Source organism: Crocuta crocuta, unplaced genomic scaffold, assembly GCF_008692635.1.
Source record: "Crocuta crocuta isolate KB4526 unplaced genomic scaffold, BGI_CrCroc_1.0 scaffold323, whole genome shotgun sequence".
Lineage (NCBI taxonomy): Eukaryota > Metazoa > Chordata > Mammalia > Carnivora > Hyaenidae > Crocuta > Crocuta crocuta.
Window position 1 is genome coordinate 1,373,559 of NW_027536465.1, and position 27,360 is coordinate 1,400,918.

At 43.3% G+C, this 27,360-nt stretch overlaps 1 protein-coding gene across 1 annotated transcript; it reads left to right on the top strand.

The window, feature by feature from the left end:
• The first annotated feature begins 17,417 nt into the window (after positions 1 to 17,417).
• FAM111B (FAM111 trypsin like peptidase B) lies at positions 17,418 to 26,486 on the top strand. The gene is made up of 3 exons (XM_077748740.1): positions 17,418 to 17,565; positions 18,747 to 18,913; positions 24,247 to 26,486. Exons 2-3 carry the CDS (start codon positions 18,833 to 18,835, stop codon positions 26,362 to 26,364), a joined length of 2,199 nt encoding a protein of 732 aa, XP_077604866.1. The 5' UTR covers positions 17,418 to 17,565; positions 18,747 to 18,832; the 3' UTR covers positions 26,365 to 26,486.
• Positions 26,487 to 27,360: the final 874 nt, after the last annotated feature.

Genomic DNA, 27,360 nt, shown 5'->3' on the forward strand with positions numbered 1-27,360 from the left:
GAGAGAGGCAAACCATGAGAGACTCTTGAATGCTGAGAACAAACTGAGGACTCATGGGTGTGGGGGAGGAGGGGGGAGATGGGCATGGAGGAGGGCACTTGTGTGGATGCACCAGGTGTTATATGGAAACCAACTTGACAAGAAACTATTTAAAAAAAAAAAAGAAAAAAAGAAAACATTTTGAGACTCTGATTATGTAGGCAATAAAATATGAACCCATCCTGAACCACCCTCAGTTATGCCATTGGCCTTCTCCAAGTCATTGCTAAATTGTTGGTACGTTTCTGACAACTGTGAATGTCATTTCAACTGAACTTCGTGGATATGGGTCAAAACTTGTCCCTGTATTTCAAATATTGTAATGGAACAGGCAACTCCTGAAATGGCCAGTAGACCTTAAATATTTACTAGCTGGACTTTCAGAAAATGTTTGCTAACCCTAAGTTTTCCTTTCTTACCCGTCCGTGGAAGGCTGACATTCTCTATCCCCAATAAAAGAAGGCTTGTTAGATATTGGGGACCAAGTTATAGAAAAGGGGTTATGGAGGTGGCAGAGGGTTCTGTTGTGGGCATTTGGGAACCTCATAGAACATTTAATGTTCCCTTTCAATACTCCTTCCTTTAGGGAGGAAGAGCGTGGGTTTCCGAGTCATTCACACATGGTCTCAAAATCTGCCTCTGCCTCTCATTTCTGGATGAACTGAAGGAGTTTGCCTGGTATCTCTGAGCTCTGGTGTCTTCAAAATGAGGATAATAACAGCCTCATGAGGCTTACTTGGTGGGTATGCGTCAAGTGCAGTAGTCAGTCCCGGAACGCTCTCCTTTTACTTACTCTGTCAGAGCTTTTCCTGGAGGAGCTCAGACTGAAGCATCTGTCCCACAAAGCACTTCTGCTGCATGATTCCCAGAAGCTGCTGACCTCGTGCAAATCCTCAGCCAGAGGCATCCCAGAGTCCCCGAAGGTGAGGCACTGGTGGAAGGTCAGGGTACTGAAGTGGGATATTGAGGGTCAGAAAGTAGCAGGCTTATTATTCAAGTTCCTCTCCCCTGCCTCTCTGCAGAGGGTTGGAGCTGCTAAGAGGCTGTAGCAGGAGGACCATCTAGACCTCATGCTGCTTCTCGGCGCATTCTGCCTGTTCTATCATTCACCTGGGGAGGCAACAGAGAATGACGGCTAAGAGCATCGGTTTTGGAGCCAGACTGAATGGATACACATCCCAAGCCTGCCCCTTTCTGGTTGTGTGGTTTTGGATGTGTTACCTTACCTTCCTGTGCTTTGTTCTCTTTCCCTGTGAAATGGGAATAAAATTAGCACCTTCCTCTTAGAGGTGTTATGAGCACTACAGTCTGTAGGATATAAGTTCTAAGAGCCTAGCAAATGCCCGCTCAGAGCACACTGGCTATTCATGATCACGAAGATGCCTATGAGTTCTTCCCCCTGTTTGCTCATAACTTCACTTCCATCAGTGTGGTGCTGGAGACACAGTTTATCTCTCCCATCACTGACTTGGTCCCAGGACCTCCCCTGGCCTCTGTGTCTCCCTTGCTCATCACATCCACGCCCCATGTCTGAGGATTCCAGTGCAACCTTCCCAACCTCTCCTAACTCCTTCTTTCCTCCAGGTATATGGCTCTGTTTATCACATCAGCCATGGAAATCCCTTCAGCTTGGAGGTGCTAATGGACTCCTGTCCTGAGTATCAGGTGGTCATCATCCAGCCTCAGAAACAGGTAGGCTCACAGATCAGCATAGGTGGGACTGGTCAGCTCCAAAAGGCTGGAGGAGCCAACCCCAGTTCAGACCCACCATGGCTGCCTGTAGGGATGAAGAGAAGTTGGGGCATCTTAAAGACACTCCATCAATGCTTGGTACCTTGGATGAGCGCCATGTCCCCACCCTTCCTGTCATGGCATAGAACTCATCTGGGTGAGGATAGGATGTGAGGAGGACGAGGAGGAGGAAGAGGAGACTGGCACTGGAAGGTCACCTCTAATCTGATGGAAATTTGGGACTGACTGAGGTAGCAGGGGTCAGTGACAGGGGCTGAGATAAGGCCAATCTAAAGGGAAAGGTGGGTGTCCAGGATATCAGAACAGTGAGTTGGAAACAAACAAACCAGGTACAAGGCCACTACTAAAAACTGCTTCTCAGATGCCAGAGACAAGACTCATAATGACTGGTGTCAACTGTCATTGACATTGTGGAGATACTTCCCATGTTAGTGGATCTCATCCTCAGGACAGCCTTGACAAGTGAGCCTTAATATCTCCAATTTAGAAAGGAGAAAACAATCCCAAGGGAGAGGTATTAAATCACATGGGTGCAGGATACCATGTGTTAAACCATGGTCTTTGGCTTTTTGGCTAATGCGACCTGAATTCAAATTGGAATGACTGCGACCACAGGTGCCGCTTTTTCTGAGCCTCACTTTCATCCTCTATAAAATGGAGATAGTAAGAGTAACTTCTTCACAGAACTGATAAGTTTAAGTGAGAAACAGTATATCAAAACCTTAAGTCTATAGCACATGCTTGTAAATATTACCATTGGTACTGGAAAAGGACCCACAAGGAGCAAGTCATTACACCGAGAGCAAACCTACGTCTACTTTGGTCCGAAAGCCTCTGAACTGTCCCACACATATAGTCAGTGAACTGACACTTCAAGGCCAGCTGGCTTTATTGTGGGTACAGAAGCTGGGTCCCCAAATAATAATACTCTAAGCCAGGGTGAGCTGACCTTGCAAACCGGGTTGGGCCTGGGATGCCGAAGGCAATGAGGCTGTCCCCGCTTGAGGATGCCAGGGAAGGAGACTGGATCAGGTGCTCCCCACATCTGCTTTCTTACTTCTTCCCTAGGGCCGTGCCTTTGGTCTTCCGCTTCCTGATAGCCTGGGTTTGGAGACTAACACTCAGTTTAGTACATTCCATGGCTCAGTTCCTTCAGAGTATGGTATGCAGATAAGCCATAGGACACGTATTTGATTTTATTTCAATAATTTCATATTTATGATGTGTATTAGAGCAACATAACTATGACATCAAACCCATGCTTTCACATCTACATTGCTTTGAGTGAGGTCAGTTTTTAAAAAGTGAGTCAATAAATAAAAATACTAAATATATGAAAGTACCATGATACGCATATGTGACAAAGATTGGGAAGATTCTAAGACAATACAATTTATTTTGAAGTGCACTTGCCTAGCCTAATTCCATGGCATAGGATGTTCCTTTTGGCATTGGAAGTCAGCCCAATCGTCATGAAATTATGGTTGATTTTTTTTTAAAGAAAATCAGCTTTGATACAGTCCTTAAATTTTCTCTCAAAGTATAGGGCATGTGGAAAAATCCGGGAACTGTTCTTCGTTGTCACCTTTAACCATAAGTTTTGATCCCGAATTGTATTTTGAGACCATCTTTCTTTATTCACCGGACCAAATTCTTTTTACGTTATGGTGTTCTAAAAATACAAATTCACATGCACGGGCGCCTGGGTGGCTCAGTAGGTTAAGCATCTGACTTCGGCTGATGTCATGATCTTGAGATCTGTGAGTTGGAGCATTGCATTGGGCTCTGTGCTGACAGCTCAGAGCCTGGAGCCTGCTTTGGATTCTGTGTCTTCTTCTCTCTCTCTGTCCCTCCCCTGATCACATTCTGTCTGTCTGTCTCTCTCTCTCTCAAAAATAAATAAACATTAAAACAAATTTACATGCAGATACTTTACTCAGAGACTATCAGAGTACCTGTCCCACAAATGTTAGCGGTGTTATCCAAAAGAAGATCAGAATCCTGTTAAACACGGAAGTACTTAAGGATGAAATCATCCGATGGAGGGTCCAGATGAAACAAGGTTGGTCATAGGTTGATAATCACTGAAGCTGGGTCATGAGTCCATGGGGGTTTATTACACTTTTTTATTTTTGTGTCACTTCTATATTTTCCATTACAAAATGTGAAAAAAAAATTTTTGAATAAAATAACCAAAAAATCTGTTAACTTCCTTACCACTTTGGAACAGTAGCCAGAAGAACAGAACTAACCCTGGGCCAATCCGTTCTCTACTTGCCTCTCACTTACTCATTAACACTGGGAATCTTTCCACTACACAATCTTGTTACTGACCTTCCTTTAGTCTCTTATTTGAAAAATGGGGGTGGGGGGTGGGGTTCTTCCTTGCATCTGAATCCAGTGGGATGCTAAGTTTAGCTACAAGTTTCAAAGTCTTCTTCTGATGTAATGACCAAGAAGAAGCTTTAGAGAGGTGGGATGCAGCAGAATTCATGTAGACAAGGTTCCAATCTTTCCTTTGTTCATCTTTTTTTTAAGCTTATTTATTTATTTTGAGAGAGAGGGGAAGAGAGAGGGTGGGGAGAGAATCCCAAGCAGGTTCCATGCTGTCAGTGCAGAGCCAGACACAGGGCTCAATCTCACCAACTGTGAAATCATGACCTGAGCCAAAATCAAAATTTGGATTCTTACCTCACTGACCCACTCAGGGACCCCACCTCTGTTAATCTTTAGTCATAAAGGTAAAATATGCTGACTATACAAGAGGAACAATCCTATGTTGCTTTAAGAAGCTGCTCTCTGACTTCTTCTCTTCCCCCCCTTTCCTACTCCTTGAGATAATCAGTGCCCTAGCTCATTCCAACACATATGGGGGTATTGTTATCTCTTCTGCCAAAACTTTCTGGTTTGTCTCTAATTCCACATGCCCATCCCTCCAGGTCAATCAGTGCAGCATTAGCTCATTCTTTTCAATAACTGTAATATTCTGTAGAGTGAATGCACTGCCATTAAGTCAGCCATCCTATTACTTCAAATCACTCACGGTTCTTTGCCACTGTGAACTGTGCTTCAATGAACATCCTTGTACAAGGATGTATCTTTACATCCTGAAAACCGTTTCCTCAGTAGAATGGATTCCTGAAAGCGGCATTACCAAGTCAAAAGGTATGTGTATTTCAAAGTCTAGTAAGTGCTTCCTGATGACTTTCCCAAAAGATTGCTGCTATTTTACTTCTGTTAACAGTGACTACAAGCACTGTTTTCCCAGTTATTGAAAAGAATGATAAATAAATGTTAGCCTCTTTTTTTTTTTTTTAATGTTTTATTTATTTCTAGGAGAGAGAGAGAGAGAGAGACAGCATGAGCAGGGGAGGGTCAGAGAGAGAGGGAGTCACAGACTGAAATAGGCTCCAGGCTCTGAGCTGGCGGTCAGCACAGAGCCCGACGCGGGGCTCAAACCCACGAACCGTGAGATCATGACCTAAGCGAAAGTCGGATGCTTAACCGACTAAGCCACCCAGACGGCCCTGTGTTAGCCTCTTTTTAATTTGGGCCAAATTTGTGGATGAAAACTAGCATGTTATCATAGACTTCATTTGCATTTCCCTGACTAATGAGATCAGACATATTCTCATATGTTTATCAGTGATTTGGGGTTTACTTCTGAATTTTTTGTTCATATCTTTTGAGCAATTTTACACTGTGTTTTTGTGTCTTTCTTTAAATTCAGTAAGAATTTTCTAAAATTAAGAATACTAACACTTACAGCATATGCTACAAATTTATTTCCCAGTATGTAATTATTTTTATTTTATCAATGAAGCTTTTGCCTCCAGACTTCTTAAATTCTCATGTCATCAAATACATTTTCCTTTACACTATGAGTTCTGAGGTTGTTGGGGTTTTTTTAATTAAAAAGATTGTTCTTACTCCAAGGTTATACAAATATTTAAATTTTTTTTCTTACTGTTGGCTTATTTTTACATCTTACATTTCAATCTTTGTTTCATCTGGAATATATTTATTTATTTATTTATTTATTTATTTATTTATTTATTTATTTATTTTTACAAATAGTTTNGAATATATTTTTGTATAGCATTAGTTAAGATTCTTCTACATCTTTCTTCCATATGGCTAACTAATGATCCTAGTACTATGTATTAAATATTCCACTGAAACTTAAATGTCTCTTTTGTCCTATAACAGATTTGTATGCTTTGTATCTATTCCTGTATTGGAATCTAATCTTTTGTTATGCTGTGTCAGTGGCTTTATGGTAAGTTTTAATATCTCATCAAGGAAATCTCTCTTCACTATTCTTTTCCTTAATTTTCTTTTTTTTTTTCTTATGGATTTATGTTCTGTGTGAACTTAATTGAGTTTTCCTGTTCCCCACCAACTCTTCCAATTACTTATTGTAACTGTGATCAGAACTGAACTCACTTGTTAAAATAATTTTGGGAGGATTGAGATTTTCATGACACTAAATCTTTTCATCTAGAAACATAATACGTATTTAAATTTTCTGTTTCGGTTTTAATACCATTTGGTAAAATGTAGTGTTTTCTTATGGTAAGCCAAATGAAATAAAAACCATTCAGGGGCTCCTCAGTGGCTCTCAGTTGGTTAAGCGACTGACTTCAGCTCTGGTCATGATCTCACAAGTCCTGAGTTTGAGACCCACATCCGGCTCTGTACTGACAGCTCAGAGCCTGGAGCCTGCTTCGGGTTCTGTGTCTCCCTCTCTCTCTGCTCCTCCCCTACACATGCACTCTCTCTCTCTCTTTCTCTCTCTCTCTCTTCCAAAAATAAACAAACATTTAAAAAAAAACATTCAATTTACTAGGGTATTTTATGGCTGTCACAACTGTTGGTGGAATTATTTTCCTTTTCCATTTCTGAGTACTATTACTTTGTTATTGATTTGTATTTCTGTTCTTAAGTTCTAAACACGCTAACAAGATTCTTTAAGATTCTGTTTATGTGTTTTTTTGTTGGAGTCTCTTGGACTTTGTAAACACATAATACTATAATATGCAAATACAGATTATTTGCTTCTTTTCCTGTATAGAATTGGTTTTCTAGTTTCTTGCCCAATATGACATGTGCAGAACCTAGCAAAATAATACCAACCTTTAACATTTGTAATTATATTTGGTCTGTCTTTTTATGTTCAGAGTATCTTCCTACTATTTTTATTAGAATTTATGTTTGGAATAGTGATTGAAATTTTATGGGCATTTAAAAAATTTCTTTCTTTCTCTTTTTTTTCTTTTGGCAATTGACACACTCACACAGTTTTTCATCCTTTAACTTTGACTACACTGAAAGATCTTCTGAGTCTAAGTCATTCTTGCCTTTCTAAAATAAACTTTATCCATATCTATAATTCTTTTGATATATTGCTGGATATCTTATTCAGAATTCTTGCACCTATATTCATAAGTGAAAAGGTTCAATAAATATGTTTTATTCCTTTTTATTGTAATCAGATTTTGGATTGAGGAGTCTTTCCAGCTGTTACCATGGCTTAATATTGAAATTATGTGTTAATTTTTGGTTTAGGTAGAAGTTAAATATAAAATAATCTGATTTTGGGCACTTTTTAAATGATGAACATTTCCAGTTATTTTTATCAGTCAGCTAAGGTTATTTATTTCTTTTAAGTTCAGTGTTTGTTTGTTTTTTAATCTTTTATTTATTTCTGAGAGAGAGACAGACAGCATGAGCAGGGGAGGGTCAAAGAGATATGGAGATACAGAATCTGAAGTAGGGTCCAGGCTCTGAGCTGTCAGCACAGAGCCCGACGCAGGGCTCGAACCCACAAACCGTGAGATCATGACCTGAGCCGAAGTTGGACACTTAACTGACTGAGCCACCTCGGCGCCCTGAAGATCAGTTTTGAACGTGGAGGGAAATCATCCATTTCTTTTATCAGTATACATGTTGCCTCGGAGTCACAGGTAAGCTTCTTTTAGAATTCTCTTGTTCCCCTTTGCTGTCTCCTTCTTCATCTCTAGTACTGTCTGCTTTTTGCTTTTCTTTCTCTTGTTTTTTCCTTAAAAAGTCTTACCAGAAGTTTAACTCTTTTTTTCTTGCCATTTAAAAGGGGGTTTATTATTTTGTCTATGCTTTTTTCTGTGTCTCATTCTCCATTTCTTTTTTTTTTAATATTTTTATTTATTTCTAGGAGAGAGAGACAGAGTGAGCAGGGGAGGGTCAGAGAGAGAGAGGGAGACACAGACTCCGAAATAGGCTCCAGGCTCTGAGCTGGCAGTCAGCACAGAGCCCGACGTGGGGCTCGAACCCACGAACCGCGAGATCATGATCTAAGCGAAAGTCGAACCCTTAACCGACTAAGCCACCCAGGCGCCCCCTCATTCTCCATTTCATTATTTTCAGCTTTCATTTTTATTAACTGCTCCCTTTGCTTTCTTTTGGTTCACTTTGATATTGTCTTTACAATCTCTGAATACTTTGTCTATCCCCAGTTATTCTTTCGAAATGAGGCTTTTTTTATTTTAAAAAATTCTTTTAATGTTTATTATTGAGACAGAGAGAAACAAAGCATGAGCCGAGGAGGGTCAGAGAGAGAGGGAGACACAGAATCTGAAGCAGGCTCCAGGATCCTAGCTGTCAGCACAGAGCCCGACACGGAGCTTGAACCCACAAACCGTGAGACCATGACCTGAACCCAAGTCAATAGCTCAATCGACTGAGCCATCCAGGTGCCCTGAAATGAGGCTTCTTAACACATCTACTATTCTGAATACATCAAGGTTTTGCTTTGAGCCGCATTGAGGAATCTGCATTTATCTCTACAAGCACCCTCCAATTCTTGAAGGATTCTTTTGAATGTTTATTTATTTTTGAGAGAGAGACAGAGACAGAGAGAGAGAGAAAACACAAGCAGGGGGAGGACAGAGAGAGCAGGAGACAGAGAATCCCAAGCACAGAGCCACACACGGGGCTTGTTTAACTCATGAACCGTGAGATCATGACCTGGTGACCTGAGACAAAGTCAAGAATCAGACACTTAGCTCAGCCACCCAGGCACCCCTTGAAGGATTCTTTAAAATTAGTTACACTACTTTATATTTCAGTTTACAGCAATATAATTTTCATTAAAATATACTCCCAGCTGAAACCCTCAGACTTACTGTTGATATTTACTTTCAGAAACAAATATTGTCTTTCCATGGAAGCTGTGGCTTGCGAGAATTGGGTTCCAAGTCTCTTTCTTCCAAGTCCATGAGAAAAATATGACAGCCAATTGCCTAGAGTGTTGCCGAAACTTCTAATGGCCTTATTCCTGGCTAGAGGCTTCCGGCTTTGAAGGAGGCAGGCCCTAACGCAGAAGCGGATTTGACCCTGGGACTCAGGGCTCAGCACATCTTAGCCCAGTCCAGCAGGCGCTTCCTCTTCTGCCTCATCCCCCAGTGCACATCAGGCTTTATACCCAAGCCTGCATGACTCTGGTAAGAGAGTGAATCCCATACCTGATCTTGCACCTGAATTAAGTAAACAACAAAGAACTATGAGAAACAGGAAAGAGATTTTTAAAGGTGGCAGAAACGAGGATGCAAGTATCAGTAAACATAATAAACATGTGTGGATTAATTTTCCCATGAAAATATGGGTCTCTCACGTATGGAGTTAAAAGTGAAGTCTGAGAAGCACGTGGGCTTTAGTCCACATGGGCTGCCATAAAAAAGTACCACCGACTATGTTGCTTAAATAAAAGGAATTTATTTCTCACTGTTCTGGAGGCTGAGAAGTGCCAGAGCAAGGTGCTGGCAGGCAGGTTTTATTTTGGGGGGTTTCTTGTCTTGCTTATAGGTGGCCACCATCCCACTATGTCCTCGTCCGGTGAAGAGAGTGAGCGAGCTCTTGTCTCTTTTCCTCTGCTTCGAAGGACACCACTGTGGCAGCCCCACCCTCATGGCCTCATCTAAATCTCTTCACCTCCCCAAACCTCACCTCCAGATGCCATCGCATTGGGGGTTGGGGTTTTAACATGAGAATCTGGGAGTCCACCAGCACCAGTCCAGAGTAAGGCACATGTGAAAGAAATCATATGAGGGGTAAAGGGATGGAAAAAAGTCTAGCAGACCAGTGTTAAACCAAAAGCAAGGTGATAATGTGAACATCCAGCAAAACAGAACGAAGGCCAATGTCTGCTAAATACAGAATCCTCCCACAAGATTGGTCGTGAGTCTTCTAACAACACCAGGCAGCTACAAAATGCAGACAAAGAAAGAAAGATTCCTAAGTCCACAGTCGCAGCAGGAGAATTCAGGACACTTTTCTCAGAAAGCCACCAAGCAAGTGGATTAATAATAATAATAATAATAATAATAATAATAATAGAGACTATTCAGATTTGCACAATACCATTACCCCTTGACATTTTGGTTATGCACTTATTTTGTGTGAGAATTCCTGTAGAAATCGGGTTGTCCGTGGATCACAGCTGGCCTGCAGGCACTATGGAGGGGAGGGATGTACTTCCACAGAGGAGTTCTGGCCACTTGTTCTAAGTCTACAGGTGCCTGGTCCATCAACTACATACCTGGCAAGCTGTGCACGTCTGACCTGAGTGCCCACACTCACCACATCACCCTGTGGCTAAATACCAGCACTGCCCAGCTGCTGAAGACCAACAGGGACGTGAAGGTGGAGAAGAGACAGGATTTGACGAGATGGGATAGGCCCCAGGAAAGGCATATCCTAGGCCATTCCCACCCACTTCTTACTTCCGCATCTCCACGCTTGAAAGGTTTTTTTGTATATATATAATTTATCATCAAGGTGGCTAACACTCAGTGTATACAGTGTGTTCTTGGCTTTGGGAGTAAATTCCGTGATTCACTGCTTACATACAACACCCAGTGCTCATCCCAACAAGTGCCCTCCTCAATGCCCATCACCCATTTTCCCCTCTCCCCCGTGCCTAGCCCCCCCCCCACCAACCCTCAGTTTGTTCTCTGTATTTATGAGTCTCTTATGGTTTGCCTGTGAAGATTTTTTTTTAATAGTTCCTATCTCCACAGCAGGTCTGTTCCCTCACGTGTTTGGACCTGAGGTTTTCCTCCAAGTTCATCTGTCTACTCAAAATCTCTGGCCCAGTGACAGCACTTTTTCTTTTCCTTTGCTCTGCTGTTGCAAATTTATTCTGGCTTTATTTCTTTTCTTTTTTTTTTTTTCTTTTTCCATTATCGGATGCAGCTATTGGTGTGAAGAAGACCAGCATGTGCAACTCAGTTCACCACCTTGATAGCCTCTCCGCCTGGGACTCTGTCCTCACCCCTTCTCCCAGGCAGACCCCAGCCCCCACGTCACACCAGCGCCAGTATATGTACCTTAGGCAGTTGCCCTTGCCAGCCCTTGAACCTGGGCCCATCCTGATTCCCTGTGGACACTAAACTCCCCTGAAATATTACCCGAGTCTCGGGCTTTACATCGGAGTCTTCCTGTGACATGGCGAGCTATTTATTCTTTTGCCTTCGTGGAGGCCTGGCTTCAGGAGCAGGGGCAGCCTTACCATTGATCCCAGTGGGCTGTCCCTGAAGGTGAACTTGCCCTGCTGTGTTTAGAGTACAGAGGAGAGGCAGTCGGTGAGGTGGGACCATTTCTCCCCACTTCCTTACCTGAAGGAGCTCCTCTTGTCACAGGAAAAACCTAGGGACATTCCAGCAGAAGCCCCTGGCAACCAAGCCTTGCCTTGTCACCATGGGAAGAGTAGCCTGTGTGCTCAGGAGTGAGATTTTTACAGTGATGGGGCTGCGGGGGGGCTCAGTGGGTTAAGCGTTCAACCCTTGGTTCTGGCTCAGGTCATGATCTCACAGTTCGTGAGTTCGAGCCCTACGTCGGGCTCTGTGCTGACAGTGAGGAGCCTGCTTGGGATTCTCTTTATCTCTCTCTCTGTCCTTCCCCCCAACCTATCAAAATAAATAAGTAAACTTAAAATATATTTAAAAATTTAACAGCAACGCCCAGGAGTGAGAATAAAAATATTTAAAACCCAGTAATGGCACCAACCCTTCAGACCAGTTTGTCTTTCCAATTTCCTACACCAGATCTGGAGACTGTGGCACTTCCCTAGCAGCCCACAGGCTCTCCATTTGTCCCTCCATTCTGACACCCCCCGTGCACACGCACGCACACACACACACACACACACCCCTCTACCATCCTCTTGGGCCCCTGATTTCATCTAGATTTAGTCCAAATCTTTATCTTCCTGTTCCCCAAACTCTTGTGTTGTAGGATCCTCGTGAAACCCCTTTTGGGCATCCTCACAGACCTTTTCGAAGCGATCCAGGAGAAATGTATCTCAGATAAACTTTTCCCTTCAAGCCAGAGCCGCCGATTTTCTTATGCATGAACACTGAGCTACTTTGTTGGTGGGAAAATACATTGAAAATCAGTGCTTATGCTCGCGTCGTCATAGATTATCACTGGAAGGGAAGGGCGTCTAGAGAATGGGATGAAAAATTATTTCCCTTGCAGATTTTTTTCTTTTAAAAATTATACCCTGTATCTATTCAAAAGATAACATTTTCCAAAGGTGATATTGCCTCCACTAAAGAATCTTAACTCACTTATCCATCATAGTCCCTTATTAACTTTATGTTGATCACTAATATTTTTCCTAGTATCGCAATTGACTGCAAATTTCTCTTCTACTATAGGAAAGAAAGCAACACCTCCTCTGCCTCTGCTTCCCCATGAACCCAAATAAGATGGTGTCTTTCAGGAAGATTCATTCCTTAACTTCCTCGCTTATCACACCCAGAGGAGTGCGTGAGTTGGCTGAGACCAAACACCTCACTCCTCCAGCCCTGCTGGCCTGGAGCACAACCCTGCGTGGCTGAAGCCACATATGGTAGCCTTCTCTTGCCATCAGTCATTCCAGAGAGTCTACCACGGTCACTGAGATTTAACCATCTACATAAAATTGGCCAGAACTGTTTTGCTCACCAGTGTTTCCTGTCCTCATTATCTGCTGCTGTCTGAGGTCTGTGTTCCTACTTACTTACTGTTTGGTTACAATTCTTCCTCCAGTATTTTCTACACATGAGTGTGTCAGTGATAGGATTCTTGATGTCTCCCAGAACCACAAATATCTTTCTCTGATCCTCAGAGGACTGACACCCTGGGACCCCACGTGTGAGGCTGATTTTTATTTCCTCCAACTTTCACGTGACAAAGCTGAGGCTCAAAGAAAGCAGGTAACTTCTTCAAGGTCGTGCAGTTAGTAAGGGTGACGCTAAGCAAGAGGGGGTTTCGGACTATGATCAACAGTCAAAAGCACAAGATAAAATAGGGCTTAGGGCTTAGCTCAGTGTCGACTTTATGGTGATGTAGGGCTGGACAGAGGCGGCAGAGCACATCCCTCTGCCTCAGCGGTGCTGGGATGGCCGCGGGAAGAGGGGGAGGCTGCGGAAACTTCTAGGCTCAGCCACAGCAAGAGGAGCTAGTGCATCTCTGTGCTCAACTTTATCGCTGGCTAGCTTTGCTAGCTCTTCAGGGATATGTGCCTGGTTCCCAATGAGCATAAGTCATATCATAACCTCTACACCCTGTGTAGATTTCTCAGGATGTTCTCCATACATTGTGCGGAAACAGGCACACCCGCAAGATTCGTTCATCATTAGTTCAAGACACAGTCTGGGTAAGAAGTTCAATCCAGCGTCAGCTCTCAGGTGTCCTTGGCTGCTGTACAGGGACTAGGTCAGCTAATGTGAGGACAGGCTGTTCAGCCACGCTGTGTAACCTTTCTTTCTTCAGGGGCAAATCCGGGCACGGAGATTAAATCTTCTGGCTCCCAGCCCAGAACGCTTTGTACAAGCACCTTAAGAACTAGAGCTGCCTCTTCCTGGAGGTGCCTGTGTATGGAGCATCCACATTTCCTCCCTGTGGGGTAGGGGCAGAAAAATCAGAGAGAAGAGGAAGAGACTGCTGCTAACAGGGCCAGGAGGAAGGGTTAGGTGCCCCTGGCCCTGATGATCGCAAGAATGGAGAAGCCAAGAGGGGGCACAAACAAGCAGTCTCCCATCTTCCCTGTTCTCCCACCTCAGCCCCGGGCTTTCCCCTCCACCTCCCACCCTTCTCTCTGTTGCTTTCCTCCCACAGTCACCGGCACTGAGGACTCTCCTTGCCCTTCTAGAAGCTAGATTCTGATGCAAGGAGGCAAAAAACTAAGCCAAGCAAAATAATCATGTTTATTGTATAGTGAGATATAGTATATGAAAAAATAAAGCAGGATAAGAGGACAGAAGAAAACAGAGGGGGAGAAGGTCATATTCTATAGGAAGTATTCAGGGAAGGCCACCCTGAAAACCTGGTGGTACTCTAAAGAAAGAAGGAAGATAGCCAGGCACATAATCAGGGTGGAAGCTTCTAGACTGAGGAAGCACTTCAGAAAGTGACTGAGACGGTCCTTTGGAGTGAATGAAGAAACTATTTGAACCTCCATTTATATTTTTACCTAAAACATAAAAATCATATGTGCCTAACATTTAACATGTTAATTATTAAAATACATTGGGAGCCTGGTGGCCCCCTTGGTTAAGCATCTGACTTTTGATCTCAGCTCAGGTCATGATCTCATGGTTCATGAGATTCATCCCTGAGTCTGGCTCTGCACTAACAGCGCAGATCTTGCTTGGGATGCTCTCTCTGCCTCTCTTTTTCCCCTCCCCCACACTCTCCCTCTCTCAAACACATAAACTTTAAAAACATTAAGTAAAACATAAGGTAAATAAATATAGATGGGGTGAATGTGAATAGTCAATTTTTAAAAATTATAGGAATGGGAAAATAAAAGTTCAGAGATTACTACAGCCTAAGGCAATGATCTCCTGGAAGGCCCGCGTGGATTTTTTTCTGCATCATATTATCTGCAACAAAACAGGTATCAATATGCTGTGTATATCTTTTCCCTTCTAATTTACAGCACAGTCCCTACTCTTCTGTATTTTCAATAGCAACTAGCCCCATGGCATGCAGATGGGTCGCTAATAAATGAATAGATGAACAGATGGGCAGAAGGATCAATCAGCGTGGAGAGGTGATTCACTGGACGAACCTTCATGCATTGAAACTCCACAAAAGCAGCCTTGGCACAATAAAGGAGCTCAGCTTTGGCGTCTGACTCGAGTTAAAATCATTCAAGGACTACCCTGGGCGATTTATTTACCTCGTCTCCTAATCTGTGAAATTGGAAATGAATGAAAGCGAAGAACTGAGACAATCATCCGGACAGCTTCAAAGCACAGTGCCTGATGTTCAGTGGACGCTTACCACCTGTTATCTCCACTCTGCTCTCCTGAGCCCCACTCCCACGCAGCTGACTCCCCATTATCAGCACCCGGAAATACTAATTTGCTAAGGCAATGAGGTACCTTGCTGGCTTTGACCCCTCGATTCGTGTTACAAAAATTCCAAGGACCCAAGAGTGATGGACAGACAAATGTGCGGAGAGACAGGTGAAGTGGGGCTTAGTTACCTGAGAGCAAGGTAAGTTGGGAAAAAAAAGGGGGGGGGGCGGTTTGAGCCCGCCTGAGCTAGAGCAAACTTGGACGTACAGGTGTACCTTCAGGGAGCGCGTGACGTGGCATCGGCTACTCCGACCTGTCCGTTTGGTGCCACAAATGCACCCCCTAAAGGTGTGGGAAGATCTTGGGCGCCAGAGAATGGAAGAGTGGGCAAACCAACACCACGCTGCCTTTGGCCACAAGGAATGTCAATTCTCACTCACTTTCCCCGCCTCCTTTTCCTCGCCCTTTTCCATAAGTCTCGTCCTCTGGCGCCATCTGCAGGCCGCGCGCGGAACTCCAGCCGCGGGAAGACCCTTTGTCCGCAGCGAGTCTAGGAGACTGGGCGCTGTTGCTGGGCACTCTGTTCACTGGCCTGGGCGATCCTGCCAGGGGACTGCCCGTACTGCCCCCATTCCCAAGAGCTGCGTGTAAAAGAACCCTCGGGAGCAGAAGGAGGGTCACAGAAGTGCTGGTAAGGGCGGTGGGGAGTGCAACTGGAGGAGATCAGAGCTGGAAAGGGCTGGAGTGTGCTGGGGTCGTGGAGGTTGACTGGACAGCGGAGAAGCAATGGGTAAGGGGCTCAGGACACCGTGCCTGCCTGTTTGAGTCGTAATCCTGGCCTTACCGATAGCTGCTTGTCTTCAGGCCGATTGCTTGATGTCTCTCTGTGGCCCCACAATTTCCTTTGAAATGGGGATAACGGTGGCTGCCTCCTATGGTTGTTAGAGGATAAAACTAGTTATTATTTGTAAATGCTCAGAGTACTTTTTGTTCAATGAAATTAACAATTGGATTTAAAGATAGCCACCAGCAGCACTGACGGCACCTTTTGAGAAATGCAAGTTACTGGGCCACACTCGCGCCTTACCGAGTCAGGATTTCTTTCTTTCTTTCTTTTTTAAATTTTTATGTCTTTATTTTGAGAGACAGAGACGAAATCTAGTGGGGGAGGGTCAGAGAGAGAGGGGGAGACAGAATCTGAAGCAGGCTCCAGGCTCTGAGCTGTCAGCACAGAGCCAGACGCGGGGCTCGAACCCACAGACTCTAGGATCATGACCTGAGCCGAAGCCGGACACTCAACCAACTGAGCCACCCAGGCGCCCCCCGAGTCAGGATTTCTAACAAAGGGATCTCAGAAATGTATTTCGACAAGTTCAGCAGACGATCCTGATGCATCATAAACTTTGCGACGCACTGGTCTGAGCGTCCGCGGGTTTTAAAGCTACCCAGGTGATACGTATGGACACGAATGGACAGAGAATCACAAATGGCCAGACCCGTCTAAGTTACAAATAGGGAATCAAGACCCCCGTGAGGAGGCTGAATGTGCCTGCAAGAATCTGTAAGGCTCTAAGGTTAAACTGCTCGCAGACACCGCCGCCCCCAACTAGTCCCGTGGTCTTGCGCGAACTATTCCGTGAAATGGGTGCAAAAGTCGCACCTAACTCAGGGCGTGGCTGCGAAGATCAAATGAGACCCAAATAAAAGTCTACTACTAAACACCATCCGGCTGGGAATAGGGGCTGAACTGAAGTGTGCATCCATCTCTAGGCGCTGAGCCCGAAATGCCTGCAGGTCCCTGGGACCCCGCTGGGCGGAGTTCCCTCTGAGAGGTCCGTGATAAAATCGGGCTCCTCGGAGCCGCGAGTCACAGCGGAGGAGACTGGGGGAGGGGGTCCGACCTCTGCGCTTCTCCGTTTGGTCGGTGCGTGTGCACTAGCCTTTCCGCGAGGTTGGCTCATTTGCTGGGGGCGCCGAGTCCCGCTAGACCGACCGCAGCAGCGCTGGTGCCCGCTTTGGGCCCTTCCGTCCGCTGGAAGCCGGTGCGGCGCCNCCAGATGCTGACCGAGGGCCAGTGTGCTGGGTGCGCGCGTGGGAGGGACGGAGCCGCGTCGTCAGCCCGGGGATGGCGCGCGCGCGCAGATTCGAAGAATCCCGCCCTGGGACTCGCCAGCCCACGCGACCGGGTCCCACCCAGCCTGGCCCGCCCGCCCGTCCGCGACTCGGCCAATCGGTTCCCGACGTGGATGCGTTAGCGGCCAATGAACGAGGACAGCCAGCCTCCGCCCGCGAGCCGCCGGCTGGCTGTGCGCCGAGCGCGGGAGCGGGGAATTCCGCTTTCCCGAGGGAAGAGGCCCGGCAGAGAGGCCGCTGAGACCCGTTCTTTGCAGCCCTTGCGAATCCCGGGGCAGCGGTACCCGCACCGTTGGACGGATTCTTCGCATCGGTGAGTGGTGCTCTGGCCCGGAGTCGGACGTGGAGCCCTTCGCGGGTGGTCGTCAAGGGCACTAGGCAGAAGGACCTTGATCCGGAGCCAAAGAGGTTTTGAGGGGGGGGGGGGATAGGCAGCCTCCCATTGTGGGAACCCCCTTTCCCTCCCCCAGCATCAGAGGTCAAGAGTTTTGCTCCTGGAACACTTTGAGATCAGCTAGGAAGCTGTTTCAGCCACCGCGAGTAGTGCGAAGCGGCCGGGAGGGACGGCGTTAAAAGCCCAGATTTCTTAACTCCAGCCCAGAGGTAGTAAATCCTGATCTTTGAAGGTTGGGAAACGGTATCTTCCTTTTTAACAAACCCGGAGGGGGTAATTTGCAGAACAGTAAAAGTTTGATCTACACCAGTCTCCTTCATTTACAAACGAAGAAGCCGAGATCCCTAGGAGGGGTGTGTGGGGAGAGCGGTTGACGTTTTGGGGTGGTTCTTTCCTGGTTTCTTACTTTGCTGCTCTGATCAGTTCTCACCTGAATGCCTGAGGGGAACCCTCTTCCCGCACGCAGGGTTCTGTCTGTGCGTGTCTTTCCCTTCTGTGTCCTGCAAACGTGTGAACCCTTCCCCTCTCTGTCTCTTCACTGAGGGATTCCACCTGGCTCTGCCTTTTGGCCCCTCTCTTGACCCCTGGCCTGGGATCTCTCAAGCAGTCAGCTACGGTGTAAGTGTGTCCTGTAAGTGTGCTGTATTTGTCACTGTCCAAAATTACACAAGGTCAGAATTGGTCCATCTTTTTTCCCCTTTAGGTGATTCCTCCCCTGACTTCCAAAAGCTTTACCAACATGCATGCACTGACCTATATTTGGCTGAAATTTCAAGGGGTACCCACTGCAGATCTGATTCTCAGTGCAGCTGTAGCTCTCTTCTCTCTAGAGCTCTGCCCCACAAACTCCAGCCACATAGGCCTTTCATGACCCTGAGTTCAAGGTCTTCTCAACTCAAGGGGAACTGCCAGGCTCTGTTGTGTGTCCTTTCCCTGATATATGATCTGGAAACAGCCCCAGATCGAAAGCTAGACAGCTATAGGGATTACCTCATTTGGTTTCTCTCTCTGAGGGATGGGAAATCACTGTTCTGCACTGCCTGGTGCCCAGCATTTGAAAGTTGTTTTGCAAACTTATTCCTTTTCTTTTTTTTCCCCAGCCATTGTAAGTGGGAGGGTAAATCCAGTCCTCGTTTCTTTAACTTGGCCAGAAGTGGAAGTGAGTCATAGTTTCTGGAAACTCATCATGAATTCCCTGAAGCCTGAAGAGAACAAGTCATCCAGTGCCACAGAAAATGGCCAGAGTACCAGACCTGAAGTTTCAAAGGTGTGTCTACTTTTCAACAACTCTTTGCTAGAGCAACATACCTGACCATAGCACGCTATGAGGATTCTGGAAGGAGATACTCTCATAGAGAATGGCTGTTATAAACCCTCCTTCCATATTGTGGAAAATATATTTGGGGGAGATCACACATATAAGTGCTTGTGTAAAACCAAATGATAGTGTATGAATCAACAATGCAAAGTGGCTGACATCAGAAGGACAGACAGGCAAAAATAATACAATTCATGCTTGCTGAGAAATTGGTGTGTCCCTGGAATTATTCTTGTCACTTCCTATGGGTTATCTCATTTGACATTTAGCAAAACAATACATACTGTTATCATCCTATTTTATTTTTTTAAGGTTTATTTGTTTTTGCGAGAGAGAGAATGAGTGGGGGAGGTGCAGAGAAAGAGGAAGACAGAGGATCCAAAGTGGGCTCTGCACTGGCAGCAGTGAGCCCGATGTGGGGTTTGAACCCGCAAACCCTTGAGATCATGACCTGAGCCGAAGTCAGATGCTCTGACCCACTGAGCCACCCAGGCACCCCATCATCCGTATTTTAAAAATGAAACTGAAACCCAACTTTCTTAAAGTTGCAAAAATAATGAACTTTAGGGCGAGGATTTGAATCTGGGCATTTAGACTTCATAGCCAGTTTTTGACCGACACAAAATACACATATCAATAATACCAAATCAAGATATAAACAAGTGCTTTTGGAGTGTAGACAGAAAAGTGCTTAATTCACACTCAAGAAATTAAGGCAGTATCAATGAGAAGGCTCTTAATAAATAGAATTTCACCAGGTAAGTGTATCCAGCATGAGGGAATCGTGTGAGCAAAGTCATATACACATAAAAATATATGTGGGAGCAATATAGTTAGACATCATCATATGTAAGAATTCAAGAATGAGCTCATACTAGGGAGATATTTTGGTAGAAGATTATAGTAGGTTTGATTTCAATAAGAACTTTTGTCAAAAAGAATCCTCTACTTGTGAAATAATAAAATGGCTTCATTGGATTAAAGTTAAATAAAATTTAAACTTAATTTCTTCTGTTCACTAGCCACATTTCAAGTGCTCAGTAGCCCTATGTGGGCAATGGCTGCCATACTGGAAAAGCAGATATGGAACATTTTCATCGTTGCAGAAAGTTCTATTGGACAGTGCTGCTGTCCTAGTGTAGACTAGGGACCTCTGTGGCCTTGCTTCTCCAAGTTCACACAGCGGCAGCATTGCGGTCTCTTGAGACCTCTCTGTGATCTGCATTTTCACAAGACCCGCAGGTGATTCTTATGCCCATTAAAATGTAAGAAACACTGATCTGAGATACCCTGAAGATTCTGTAGGGTGAAATCTATCATTGTTATTAGCGTTATTTGCTGATGTTTACTTAGCTTGTACAGTATTGTTTCAAAGGAGGAAATGTTTAGCCCTGGGAGAAAATAAGATGGGTTCGTTGGTTCATCCGTCCGGCAAGTGCAGAGTTCAGCAGAGCTTTAATGCAGCAGTACACCTGGCCTCAAGGACTCCTTTGCTCCCAATCTCTATCCTCTGCCCTTCGTTGTTGGCCTCTGACTGGCTCTCCACACAGTAACGACAGAACTCCAGTAGGTTCAGAGCCTGTACCTACATTTGCTGCCATTCAGATAATAAGTCCATCCTGGTACGCGGAGACAACTTCCTTTTGCATCTAACTCTCCCAGGCTGCATAGCTCAGCTATTCCTGCACAAAACCCCTGGCTGAGGAGGCACTTCCGGCATATGAGGCTTGTCCCTGAGCTGACGAATTCACTTTTGTACACCTGTATGGCTGCGACAAAATGGGAGAGCAGTGCAGTAGCTTTCTGGGAAAGAGCTGCCGTATCTTCCACTTCTTTGACCCCTATGCTTAAGTATTTGGATTTCATTCTGTAAGTGAGGGAGAAGTTATATACAGGCTTTATCCTTGTGTTTTTAAGGAGGAGATTTAATTTAAACTCTAAGCTAAATATTCACATTAAATGCCTAGGACTACACTGTTCAGTATGGTAGCCAAGAGCCACTTGTGGCTATTTAAATTTACATTCAAGTTAACCAAAGTTAAATAACGAAGGAAGTGAATAATTCAGACCCTGGCTCACACTAAGCGCACTTCACCTGGGCTAATTGTATGGGGTGGTATAGATGTTGGAGATCTCCATCACTGTAGAACATTCCACCAGGCAGCACTAGCCTAGGGCATTCACATCTACAACAAAACTACAGTGTGAACTTTGCAAACTATTTGGTGGGAAAATGAAAGGCAGAGGGGGAAAAAAGTCTAAAAGAAGAGAACAAAGAAGGAGAATATAAATAAATTTGGAAAAAGTTGGAAAAGGAGAAGGCACTGAAAAGATAACAGAAATGAATACAAAGAAAAAATTGGTTACCTTACCAGTTATGTGAAAGACTTTAACTTTCATCACTACTTTTCAACCTATTTATTATTAAATCTCTTCCACGTATAATTCTATGGCCTATGACAGATGCCTGTGGTCTTGTAACCATGACCAGAATCAAGATATAAGAGAGTTCCGTCAGCTTAAATAATTCCCTTGTGCTCTGCCTCGTCCAACACCCACCCAAACCTCTGGTGATCATCAATGTATCCTTCACAAGTTGCCATTTCCAGAATATTGTGGAAATAGAGAGGGGCCAAGATGGCGGAGCAGGATGGAAGCCTTTTGCTTCTCTCGTCCCTGAAATGCAGCCAGATCAACAACAAACCATCTTGTGCACCTAGAAAATTGATCTGAGGATTAACACAACAATGTGCACAACTTGAACCTTAGAACTCTCAGTAGGTACATGAAGCCATGGCAGCTTAGAGGGGTGAACCAGGGGAGAAAGAAGCCACAGAGGGTAGGGAGCTGGTTTTACGGAGAGAGGATAGAGATGGGGGAGAGTGCAGGAAAAGCACTCCTCCCAAAAGCAGCTGGAGAGAAAGAGTGGAAACACTCAGAAGAGACTTAACAAGAAAGGGAGAAAGGAGAAAGGATAGGATTTAAATACCATTACGACTCTGTAAACAGAGGAACTGAAAACCTCATGTAAATAGAACCATATGCTGAATCATACCTTTTGGGTTTGGCTTCTTTCACATATAACAGCATTTGCAATTCAGCCGTGTGGTTAGATGTATCAGTAGCTTTTTCTTCTTACTGCTGGGTGGTATTCCATAGCACAAATATAGAGTTTATCCATTCACCTCTTGAAGGATGTTTGGGTTTTTCCCCTAGTTTGTGAGGTTTTTTTTAATACTTATTTTGAGAGAGAGAACAGGAGAGGGAGAGAGAGAATCCCAGATGGTGCAGAGCCTGACATTGGGCTTGAACTCACTAGTGCTGAGATCATGACCCAAGCCAAAACCAAGAGTCAAATGCTCAACCTACTGAGCCACCATTTGTGTCTTTTATAAATAAAGCTGCCTTGAGTATTTGCATACAAGTTTTTGTACGTATATCAGTTTCATTGCTTTTGAGTTCTTACCTATGGATAGAATTGCTGAGTCATATGGTAAGTGTATGTTTACCTTTATAGGAAATTGCCAAAATGTTTTCAACATGGCTCTATCATTTTATATCCTCACTGCCAATGTATGAATCCCAGCTGCTTCACATTCTTGCCAACATACAGTATTGAAAGTTTTCCTGATTTTACTTATTTGGCTAAGTGTGTAATGGAGAAGTATGTAATGGTCTCACCTTGTGGTGAGTTATTACTAATAACTAATGATATTGCATATCTTTTCATGTTCTTATATACCATCCATATATCTTCTTCAGTGAAGTGTCTGTTAAAATGTTTGGTCTGCTTTTATATTGGTCTTTCTGATTTTTTGTTGCTGAGTTTTGGGAGTGTTTTATATATTTTGGAAATGATCCGTTTGTCAGATTGCTTTTCTTGTAATTTTTGTAGATAATTTATCTCAGTTTGTTGCTTATATTTTCATTTGCTGCATACTATCTTTTGGGGGAGAAAGTTATTGATTTTAAAGAAGTCCATTTTATCACTTTTTTTTCTTTTTTGGATCATGCTTTTGGTTGTATTATCAGAGAATTCTTTCCAAACCTAAGATCACAAAAATTTTCTTAGGAGTTTTCTTCAAGAAGCTTTACAGTTTTAGATTTGTCTGTGATCCATTTTGCATTAACTTTGTTTGTATGGTGAAGTATGTGGATCATACAATAGTAATAGGAAACAGTGCTTAATTAATGAGTTCATTTGTTTGTTAATTTTGCATATGGCATCGTGTTCGAGCACAGTTTGTTAAATCAGCTACCCTTTCTCCATTGAATTGCCTTTATACCTTTGTTAAAAACTGAGCAAAACTTGATTGGATCAGTTTCTGGATTCACTGTTCTTTTTTTTTTTTAATGTATATATTTTTTAAATTTTTTTGATGTTTAATTAGTTTTGAGAGAGAGGGATAGAGACAGAGCATGAGGGAGGGAGGGGCAGTGAGAGAGGGAGACATAGAATCAGAAGCAGGCTCCAGGCTCTGAGCTGTCAACACAGAGCCCGACATGGGGCTTGAACTCACAGACCAAAGTATAGCTCTACTAGAAGCAGGTAATGCAAATTTACAAAAGCAGTCAAATTAAATGTCATTTCATCTATCAATTGGCAGACATTTAAAGTCATAGTACCAAAATGCTCTGAAGGAGTCAACCATATGGTTGGTGTCTGGGCATCAAGGAGAGAAGGAGCAGCACAAGTGGACATGATTTTTCTGGAAAGCTGCTGAGCAGCATGTATGTTGTGAAGTACATTTATAACCTTAGTGTCTGTATTTCTACAGCTGGGAATCTGGCCTAAGGAAATATCCAGATGTTCAGCCACAATGTTTTAAGTATAGAAATGTTTGTTCTATAAAAATTCGAGACAATCTAAGTATCCAGCAATAGAAGAGTGAATTCAAAATTATTGTGAAATAAATATATCCTGTGGCCCCACAAATTGTGTTTAAGAGGTTGTTGGATGGCATGGAATGTCACTAAATTTAAATGTTTAATGACATGTCAGCCAATGGCAGATTGCCTAGGGAAGAATAAACTCATGCAGCCTAGCATAACTTAGGAAACCTAAGGTGTGTATCTGCACATAAAGTAATAGAAACAAATAGAATGTAGAATGGTTATCTCTGGTGACGGAATAATGATGGGTGATTTTTATCCACTATTCATTATCCAGTGTATTACTCAATTTTTATTCAGAATATCTACCAGTTCTATAATTAGACAAACGTGAAACATTTTTATTAAAGGTGACTCTCATTAAGTTTTTAATCTTTCCCTTTTTTAAGGATACTGCCATCAAGCAGACCTGTCCAGGAAGAATTGCTGTTCAGTCTCTATCTGACATAAAGGAGTGTGGCAGGGCCAGTAAGCTTAGAAGTGAAGTCAAGCATGAAACATCTGTAGAAATCCAGAATCCAGACTTGAGCACCATTAAAAAATGTTACTTTACTTTTACTTTGAATAAAAACTCCAAGAAATCCGACCGTAGTATATTTAAAGCACGTGGTAAACCAAATGAGAGTATCGACTCAGCCCTGAGAGCCAATAACAATTTCAGTGAAAGGATGAAGAATCATTTGGATAAGCACATTCTTGTTTATGAAGAAAAAACAATAGGAGGATATGTAAATTTAGGAATGCCTCTCAAGTGCCTACCTACTGGCTCCCATTTTAAAATAACATTTGGTCAAAGAAAGAGTAACCAGGAAGGTGATCAGATGTTACGCCAGTGTGAAAATCCATACATGGAATGCGTTCTTTTTCACGTTGTTGCTGTTGGGAAGAGGATAAAGAAGATTCTTAAGATCAATGAACTTCATGAAAAAGCAACTACACTTTGTGTCTATGCCCTAAAGGGTGAGACTATCAAAGAAGCTCTAAGCAAGGATGGTCGATTTCGATCGGACCTCGATGAATTTGAATGGGAAGTAATGGAAGATCATAAGACAATTCATGGAAAAGAGTCCCTGGTGGATGATGTGTCTGGAAAAACTTTAGAAATGGACATTTTTAAGAAACAAGTTGCCAGGAAAGGTACCCATAATAAAATTAAAAAAGAGAATGAAAATACCACTGAAGAAATCTGTCCGCAGGATCCAGTACAGTCTGAGGTTAGAGAACATGAACCAGAAGAAGATGAGGAGACTGAAGATGTAGAATACAACAGAGGAAAAATTCTCCCACCTCGGAATCTAGGGCGTGATATTGAAGGTAAAAGACAACGTACAATTTTCAGAATTAGAAGTTATTACAGTAGTAGTTTCAACAGAAAATATAGGAGAAACAACTCACGTATTAGGCAAAGGCCCCATCCAGGTATGCAACATGTTAATCAGTATATCCAAAGGAGGGCAACTAACCTCTGGCTGAAGTATTTGCAAAGGTTGGACAAAGTGATAATGGATCAATATCCAAATCTTAATGAAGAGGCGCTTTGTATGACAAAGTATTTTCAGGATGAACAGAAGAAAACCAAACTGCCACCATTTCAACAATTCAGCATTTATAAAAAGTACTTCGGAAAGGTGACCGAAAATTCTACTTCTGTTGCAACCTGTGAAGATCTTATTCATCTTAGTAAGTCGGTTGGGTTCATGAAATGGGATAATAATGGAAATAGAGGCAATGCTACTTGCTTTGTCTTCAATCACGGTTATATTTTCACCTGTCGACATGTAATACATCTTATGGTGGGAGAAGGCACAGATCCAAGTTTGTGGCCAGATATAATAAGCAAATGTGCAAAGGTAACTTTTGCTTATAAAAAGTTCTGCCCTACGGATGTCGATTGGTTTTCCATTGAGCCATGGTTTGAAGTGTCTGATGGAACTCTAGATTACGCCATCTTAAAGCTAAGAAAAAATGAAAATGAATTTCCTCCAGGCCTGTTTGGACAGGTTTCCTCTCAACTGCCTAGTGGTTTGATTTATTTAATTGGTCACCCAGAAGGCCAGGTCAAGAAAATAGATGGCTGTGCTGTGATTCCTCGGAATCAGCGGTTAGAGAGGTACCCAGAGCATCATCGGGATGGGTTGATAGCACCCCATGCTGCCACTTACAATGTTTTCTCTATGTTTACCCAACGAAGTTTCCTATCAGAGGTTTGGCGCACAGACACACTTAGCTATGATACTTGTTTTTCCAGTGGGTCCTCTGGCTCCCCAGTGTTCAATGCATCTGGAAAATTGGTTGCTGTTCATACCGTTGGGCATTTTTATCAACATGGAGATAAAGTATATGCCCTTATTGAATTTGGCTATTCTATGGGGTCAATTCTTTGTGATGTTAAACAGAAAAATGAGAGCTTGTATAAATTATTAAATGAAGAGAAAAATGAGAACCATAATGAAGACCAAAATAACAAGTCATTTCAAGATCATCAGATTGAACTGATGGAACATTAGAAAAAAAGATGTTTTCAAGAAAATATGCCAAGAATTTAGAGTATTCAGGACTGTTTTCCTTAAAGTATAATGAATATTCTTTTTTAATTAGAAAATGATGTGGATGTTCAAAACACATTTAAGAGTTCAAATAAATTCTGACTTTTTTGGTCATTGGCTTTTTTTCTTATTTGAAACAATCTCAAGCCTCAGTTAAAATACTTAGCTCTGTTATATACATAACCAATTGGTATTGGTACATAGACCAATTTGCTATTTGCCATTCTAAATACTTAGGATGATACAACCATCCAATCTTCCTAACTGGTGAGGTGACCCCTGTTCTCTGCATAACAAAATAATGAGGAAATACACCTTTAGAGTGGAGGAAAACTCAAAATTCTTTGGTTATTGGGGCACCTGGGTAGCTCAGTTGTTTCAGTGTCTGACTCTTGATTTCAGCTCAGGTCATGATCTCATGATTCATGAGATCAAGCCATGCATCAGGTTCTGCACTGACAGTGGAGAGCCTGCTTGGGATTCTCTCTCTCTCTCTCTCTCTCTCCCTCCCTCTCTCAAAATAAAGAAACATTTTTTAAAAGTTATTTGGTTATCTTAATTTTTCCCTTTTGTGCCCCCTGTAACATCAGCCCTTATTGCAAATGACAAAAGAAAAGTCCAGCTCTTCTGTTCTTTCCACTAGTTCTGCCCTTCTGTGGAATATAGAAGCATGTCTTGCTTAGTCCCCACCCCCACCCTCTTATATCCAGAGGCTAGAAAGCTAAAGGCTACATACCCCCATCTAATTTGCAACTAAGATTCTGGGTATAAATCAGATTCCTCAAAATAGATTCACTTGCCTTTTATTTGAAAGAGAGAAATAAAGTGGAGACTTTCTTCTGCTCCATCTTCTGGCAAACTATGTCATAGAAAAATGAGTGTCTAGCCACGTTATACTGGAGGTCAGCTTCAGCAGGTCCAGGGGTCCCTGAAGGATGGATGGTGTCGGCAAGAGAG

Coding starts and splice junctions, on each gene's coding strand:
- FAM111B (XM_077748740.1), top strand. CDS start 18,833: ATGAATTCCCTGAAGCCTGAAGAGAACAAGTCATCCAGTGCCACAGAA. Junction 18,914..24,246: donor CCAGACCTGAAGTTTCAAAG/GTGTGTCTACTT, acceptor CCCTTTTTTAAG/GATACTGCCATCAAGCAGAC.